This window comes from Trichoplax adhaerens, genomic scaffold, assembly GCF_000150275.1.
Source record: "Trichoplax adhaerens TRIADscaffold_8 genomic scaffold, whole genome shotgun sequence".
Taxonomy (NCBI): domain Eukaryota; kingdom Metazoa; phylum Placozoa; class Uniplacotomia; order Trichoplacea; family Trichoplacidae; genus Trichoplax; species Trichoplax adhaerens.
Genome location: NW_002060950.1, coordinates 1,805,676 through 1,813,663, shown reverse-complemented (window position 1 = coordinate 1,813,663; position 7,988 = coordinate 1,805,676). Strand labels below are relative to the sequence as shown.

Below are 7,988 nucleotides of genomic sequence, written 5' to 3'. Positions count from 1 at the left end.
GATTTCAATAGATACTGTAGATGAAGTACAATATTGCTACTCATTCCGTACTGTAGAAGCAAGGAAATCCATTTTGTAACCATATCAATTTTCCTATTGCTAAAGTCTTCAATCATCCCTAAAAGGGTCTTGTTCCCAAAAATTTTGAACAGTTTGTTATTTGCATTGACATTCAGTGAATGCAGTCAGTCGTTGACTGTATTATGCTGTTTAATGATAGCGGATAGAAAAGCCATCGTCCTTCGGTTCTGTAAATTAAAATATGGACTACTAAAAAATGTACTCCATGACTAAAATCCATATCAATACAGCAAAATTTAACATCAGTCTACATACAGTTTTAATGCTATTTACACGCTATAATTGGCAAGATATATTTTGTACTTCCCCTGAATAGCTAGCTCTTTCATAACGGTTAGCTCGTTTCAAAGCTGCTTAATTCTAATCAATGGTATCGATAATTTCGTAGAAATTTTCGTCTATTTCATTATTAGTTATAAAATTAATATTATTATGTCCTACATATTTCATTAGTTGCCATAATTCGATCATTTTTTAGCTGAGACTTTAGTGTACAAAATATTGACAGTGAACAACTTTGATTTAAGTTTATTATAGTAATACAATATATTAGTTATCATGTATAATTTTATCATTGACTGATTTTTTTGATCAACAACTATTGCTATACCCGAATAAATATCGACGTTCTCAACTAATTTTCTTACTACCGAGTAACAATAACATCAAACGTTTTAGATCGTAAAATAGCTAAATACCCAAATATCTAAATCTGTAATCTGCCTATAAATGACAAAAGAGAGCAAGGCATAATGTTATAAAAACGTATTATCAGGCTAAAGCTATTTTTAAATACTGGGATGATAATGTAAAGGATACTCTTGATGATGTTGAAAATTGAAAGCCAATTTTTTAATGATAATGTTTTTTAGAGTCGAAAGCTGTTATTAAAAGACATCAATGAACATATTACATGTGGTTTGTGCAAAGGATATCTTGTAGATGCCTCTACGATCACGGAATGCCTGCATACATGTAAGTTCGATAACTCTTGCAGCTGTTCTCGAAACTACCAATAAAGACTATCCTTTACATATTTTTAATTATGAAAAACATTTTACAGCAACAACTAATGCATACAGCCAACATTTGCTTGTAATTGCTGCTCAATATAGATTTATCAATGATAACGTAGTTAGATTAACTTAATATTTCATATGCGATGCTGTAATAATATCAGAGAAGATGTGGTTTACATCGATTTTTTTTAAAGTTAACGAAACATTTACCACCTGCTATGCTAACTAATGATTCGCATAGATTGCAAAAGCTGCCTAGTAAGATATGTACAAGATAGTAACCGTTGTCCTACCTGCGATATTGTTATTCATGAAACTCAGCCATTGTATAATATAAGGTTTGTTGTCCTAGTTATGAATTTACCGATTATTGTTTTAAGAATATACCATTATAAACTCTATTCTGCTGGCCTTGTCCTGTCATTATCAACTAGTTGTATGTAAAATGAATTATATACATGCATTCATAGTGATAATATGCTCTTAATCTTGAAGTTATTGATGATGAAAGTTATTGTTGCTCTTGTTGTATGACTTTCAGGATGGATAGAACAATGCAAGATATCGTTGATAAATTCGTTCCTTGGTTAAAAGAAGGTATACTGCGTTCAATTTCGGTATCCATTATACTTTAATTTTTAAATTCATAAATCATCAGGGTTATTTTGAATGTAATACCCTGCGATAACTGAAGAAAGTATAACGTCGCTATAGCAATTTTGCGTAGCACAGCATAAAGCTATAGTTATCAATAATGCTATGTACGGTTAAAAAATAGCAACTATTATTTTCTTATTCAGCAAGAACTAATTCAATTCTTATTATCTTGCTATTAGAAAATGATTTCGGCCAATAAATAAGTTAAAAGTTAACTTTTGTCAACACAAATAAATTCTTGAATGTTTTTGAACCCATTTTACTAACTTATACTTATGTTCATCAATAATTTAACACATTTTATTCATTGATTAATCTTAATCCTTTTGTGAATTAGCGGAGAGGGAAAGATTGAATAAATTTTATATTGACCATGGATTGCAAAACCCTTTCACAAGTATGTAAAGTATTATTTGCTATAACCTAGTGTATATTTACCCTAATCATAATTGTATTTTCTTTTAACTATGTTTTATGTCGGTTTGTAAAGCACTAACAAAGCAAGATAAGTATAGAGATGATAGGCAGCGAGAGAATATAGAAAAACGTCATGATTACGATTATCATCGATCTGATGAGCAAATTGCTATATGTTTTCGGTACATAGCTTCACTGCTTTACTTCAAAACATCTATGAATTTTTCATTACAGTTGTACCAAACTAATATTCTAACGCTAATTAGGTGTTTAGAAGACCAAGATAAAAGTTTGCTTACCCCTATAAAGGTAGAAAAATTTGATCAGTGGAAGATGTGCAGACTCTTTTAGCCGAGTGCTAATGGAGTTTAGAATCTACAAGCTCGATAATTAACAATACCTTGCAAGATTCTATAACGACTTTCTTTTGTTAATCTACTTATTATTCTATAGTCTTTAGAAAGAAATTTTATTTTGTGTTCATCGCAAATAACTATCCGACATTTGAAGAAATTTTTAATTAAAAAATTATGTCTTCCATCCTTAGATAATGTAAGGTCGTGTTATTAACGCAAAGTCTTTCTTTTTCATAAGTTGATCATTTTTGTAGTATAATTTTGTTATAGTATTTCACATTTTTATTAAAATAGATAATCATAACTTGTAATGGTGTCAGCGTAGGACAAAGTCATAGTATGCAGTTTGTCCGATTAACTCATTGGCTTAAGGTGAGATTTAGATGTGGAGATTAGAATTCATAGTATATGTTGTCGTATCGCTAGTATATTAATTTTTTGTTACCATGAAGTTTTTTTATATTTATAGCATATTGATTTTTGGTGTTGTAAAAAATTTTTGTTTTTTTCTACGCGCTTATTTATCAGGAGCCTCCGGTTGTTCTAAATTATACGTGTATCTAGGAGAGTTATGAATACTAGCTGTGACCGATTATTTCATCAATGTCTACAAAATTTATACAGATCTAATTACTGGTAATATCCGATCGTAATATAGTTTAAGAGCGTAGAATGTGTAGTATTCATACCATTTACCCATATGTATTCACTAGAATAATTTCGCAAGACGACCAAACTAACTTACTTATAATTTTGATATGTATAAAATCTTTCTTGCGATTGGAAATTTCGATTTGCCTTACTGACTGCGTTCCAATTTTACTTACTTTATTGATTTAAAATCAATACTTGTAACATCAATTAATTGTACCAAAATTAATTTCTATATAAATTCTACAATTATCGCTGTTATATGCATGTCAATGACTGAATTATCCATTGTACAATAGAATAAGGTATGAACATATACGACAATGATTGAAATTCTAATAACGGATTAGATTTGACTGTAATTAACTATTCGTCCAAGTCGTTACATTTATTATGGACTGCATTTATTTTGTTAACGGTAATAAGTTTGTTTTATTATTCTGTTTAATGGCTGTTCTTGTTGTATATTGTTTTCGTTACGCTGTATGGATGTTACAGCAATGGTTGAATGATACAAACACCTGTTAGAAGAGCAATAAATGCCGTTTTACAGCATCAATCATTTATTGCTACTGATTATACATGCTATAGTATTTTCTAAATTACATTATTGTAGCACATTCCAATACGGAATAAGCTTCGATCCGAATTGTTTGTTTGATAATGGGTGCATTGATAGAGCGTAGCTTGAGTAATTTCAGTTCCGAAACTGATAAATTCTCTCGTTTTCTGTATAGAATTGTAATTCGTAGTAGATATACTGGTAAGTCTACACAAGATTCGTTGCATGGCAAAAGTTAATATATATATATATTCGTAAGACAACATAGAGACATTTACTTTTGAAAAAGAATAATAATTATAACTAAGTGCAATTATGCCGGTGATGGGCTTTATACTCGTTGAATGTTCGATATCATTTGCATGAAGAGTACGAAGTACTATTAACACTTTAATCAATACAAGAATCAATATGGTCAAGATTGCTAGTAAATAGAGTATGTATGAATATCAGTGCAAGATGAATTTACAAGATGTGTCTTCTGAAGTGAAAGAATTGCTCTAGCTAATGACGTTTAAGGAACTAACAGCATCATACTGTACATATACCGGGTATGCATGGATATTTCTGATTTTGAGTTGATGGCCATAAAATCGAGTCCAAATTTTACTGTACGAGTGTATATCGTGCTTCATTGTAAGACTAGCTATACTGTAGGTCTGTACCTTTACTAAATATCGAAAGCCACATAGCAAGCCAGTAAATTATACAGCAGTAATATGCATTGAGTTCATACATACACCACTACAAGCGTAACCGTAGATACCCAAGTGTAGGAACTTGTACAGTATGTAAACGGGGTTTTCACTCCTCAGGTGCCCCCCTTAGGGCAAATTACTTTCTTTATGTTCTTTATGTTCAAAACCATAGCGTAATGTTACCGTTACGGTAGGCAAGCGATTAAGTAATTATGACTACTATAGCAATCCAAATGCCTTGCACGTCTAAAGAGTTTTTTACTAGATACAACAGACTATTTTTAATAGTAGTACACCGAAACGGCTAGATATTTCTTTCGTCTACACGATACATTGGCCCTCGTTATTCATAATTCATGATTTTCACGTTAAATTACCGTTAAAAAATTGTGACGTCATATTCATTATGGTATTTGGAGCATCAGCTGTTGGCAATGGCCCTGTGGCCCAATGGATAAGGCATCTGACTACGAATCAGGGGATTCCAGGTTCGAGTCCTGGCAGGGTCGGTTTTTTTAGAGTTTTTTTTTAGACCTTTTACCTGACCATTACAAGACCCATTACAAGTATGAATAATGCACAGAAGACACCAATTCTGTGCTCCGTGATAGAGGTTGGATCTTGCAAATTTGCAACTGTAGAGGAAAAAAACAGTATCGTAGTCTCTAAAGCTAAATACTTTATTTTTTTCGAGAGAGTAGTAGAATGAAACGGAATGAAAAGCGACTTCTAAGGTACATGACCTGATACCCTTCAAAAAATTATCTGTCGAAATCGTGGGACTGTAAGTCTGTAACTATGAACAGTCTAGCAAACTAGTAGTTGTTTATCAATTTAGCTGTCGTAAAGTGGTCCAACAGTGCTGGTTATTACTGTACTGTACACTTGTAACCGTGCCAAGGGACTTGTACAGTATATAAATTGAAAGATTTTACTTTGAACTTAAAAGTTTATGGTGACATCATTTTTGCTAACGATTGGAACTCTGTATAGTTCTGCTACATTTACGCCTTTGGCCGCAATGCACTTTTGACTGCAATGTAGATTTGTACAGATAGCCCACTCCAACTTACGAGCAAAAAGGATATCGCCATAATGAATTTGATTTACAATGCTGTACTGTACAGTACTGTTAATCTGTGCAGCATTCGTACTGGTGTGTGATACTGTACGACCCGCGGCGCACACGATACTGGACTGTAGTATCGTACCGCACCGCCGCTACCATGACTTGACTTACTACTGTACACTGTACACTGTACAAAAAGAAGAGAAAACGCTGGTGCTGTACCGTGCAGTATAGTACTTAGGCCCGAGAAAGGTTCGGTTCGGTCCAATACTTTTATGATCTACAGTATATTAGTACTGTACAGTTACAGTGTACAGTACGCAGTATAGAGTACTGTACTGTAGTACAGTACAGTATTAACCAGGGTAGGAAAAAGGATTGTGGAAAAATTACCAGAGTAGTGTGAAGAAGCGTTTGGGTAGAGTAGTTCCAACACCAAAAATCCTTCACGATTTCATTTATGAAGCAATGGATCGCAATACCATAGAAGGGAATAGTTCACCACAACTATCGACTTTTCAGTCTCAACCTGGAGTTGCAGGAGCGACAATTTCTTCGATAACCCATTCGGCTATTGGGCTATTACAGCATGATGCGTCTGGTAAAGGATTATATGTTGTAGAAGCACCGCAACAACATGCTTACACAATATTTAACGGCGATCAACGATTTGTTGCTGGTAATGTGGATTTCAATCCCAACTCTGCTGTTACCACAACAGGAAATAATGTTCACCAAATTGCTTTGGTAGGTCAATCTTTGTTGTTCTTTTTTTGTTTCCTAGTCACTTCACTTGTAGAATTGTAATTATTGCTGGCATCTTTGTAGTGCTTTAGTAAAAGCGATCTTTTTGCAATGTTGTTCTTAAAGCGGGAAAAAATTGCTTGAATAATATTGATCTCATGTTATGGAGTGTTGTGGTCGCTATAGTTGGTCTAATATGGTCGATACCTATAGGATTGAGACGGGACTCTATTATTTTTAGATTGTGTACGCTCGACTGAGAATAGTCTATAGCACTGCAGATACTGGTAGACTTTCTCAACATCAACATTGACAAATTGCAGATTGGATGAATTTTTCCCCTCAACTTTATTGATTGTATTGCATTCATGAATCTCCTTGCATACAGTGCTGTACGTATCGAGTTCGTTTTATGCGTGCGAATGGATGAGGTCTAAATTTCGTCTAATTGATGCAATAACAACCATTCTATCGAATATACATTGGGTGAACTTTGAGAATGGGAGAACTACCATTACTTATTGATATTGGTCATAAAAAATGCATACTGCTTAGAATATGTAGTAAGTACAGTAAAACATGGCAAGTCCGGTGGTCTCTATTTTCTTTGAGAGGATTGTCCACCGGACATTACACAACTCCAACTCTTCACTGTATAGTACAGTAACGTTTTATGCCGCGATAGCACAGTGGTTGCGGTCAATTGTGTTAGTCATAAAGGACCGACTGTGCACTTTCTGTGGAACATCATGCAAAACAAGCGATCACCATACTCTCCCTACCGTTCATTCGGTGTAGTCCGCGATATAGACCAGGGTTATAAAGCGAAACCCCTCTCTCCATGGCTAGCCTATGAGTGTGGTGTAGCTAGACCGGGAACGGTTCGGTTCGGTTCAATACCTTGATGATCTATATCGCGCAGCCTTTACTACAGTACTGTACTGTAGGCTACAGTACGTACGGTAGCAAAACAGTAGATACTGTATCATGTCCATGCTAACTGTAGTTGCTATGGATTTCTTGTCCAACGTCTAACCTGGCTAAGCCAAGTTGTTAAGCTACCTAGTTTGCAATAGTGTTTACTACTCTTCCAGACTGTTAAATAAAGTGATAACAGTCTAAATATTATGTCAATACCAATGCCTGTACTTACGTATCTAATATCCAACGTTGATCGGTCAAGCCATTTCACTAGCTAGTTCAAACGAATCTATAAAGATGAAAGAGGGTGCTTCAATAATGCTCTTTTCTGCAAGGATGAGTAGTTAATTAAAGTGATAACAGTCTAGATATTATGTCAATACCAATTACTGTACTTAGGTATCTAATATCCAACGCTGATCGGTCAAGTCATTTCACTAGCTAGTTCAAACGAATCAATAAAGATGAAAGAGGGTGTTTCAATAATGCTCTTTTCTGCAAGGACGAGTAGTTGGGCTACTTGGATCAAATAGCAACAGAGCAAATTATGTCAATACTAATGCCAACTAATGTACTTACGTATTGAACGTCCAATGCTGATAGACCAAGCCACTTCACTATCTTGTTCAATAATTCAAACTGATGAATAAAGATTAAAGAGTATGTTTTCAATAATACTCTTTTCTGCTGTGATGAGTAGTCAGCGACTTGGATCATGGAACAACAGTCTAGATTACCAACTATTGTACTTACATATCTAACTTCTAACGCTAGTAGCTACTTCAAAACTGATGAATAATGCATAACCAGTGT

At 34.1% G+C, this 7,988-nt stretch overlaps 2 protein-coding genes across 2 annotated transcripts; both read left to right on the top strand.

The window, feature by feature from the left end:
• Positions 1-956: 956 nt before the first annotated feature.
• On the top strand, positions 957-2,926 carry TRIADDRAFT_28310 (uncharacterized protein; the record flags this gene model as incomplete). The annotated part of the gene is made up of 8 exons (XM_002114759.1): positions 957-1,056; positions 1,342-1,438; positions 1,642-1,697; positions 2,095-2,154; positions 2,248-2,356; positions 2,508-2,529; positions 2,628-2,726; positions 2,825-2,926. Coding segments are annotated over 8 exons (645 nt in total), but the record flags the coding sequence as incomplete, so codon positions are not given.
• Positions 2,927-5,978: 3,052 nt separating this feature from the next.
• TRIADDRAFT_58636 (uncharacterized protein) lies at positions 5,979-7,159 on the top strand (the record flags this gene model as incomplete). Its single annotated transcript, XM_002114758.1, has 2 exons — positions 5,979-6,257; positions 6,914-7,159. 2 exons carry the CDS (start codon positions 5,979-5,981, stop codon positions 7,157-7,159), a joined length of 525 nt encoding a protein of 174 aa, XP_002114794.1.
• Positions 7,160-7,988: the final 829 nt, after the last annotated feature.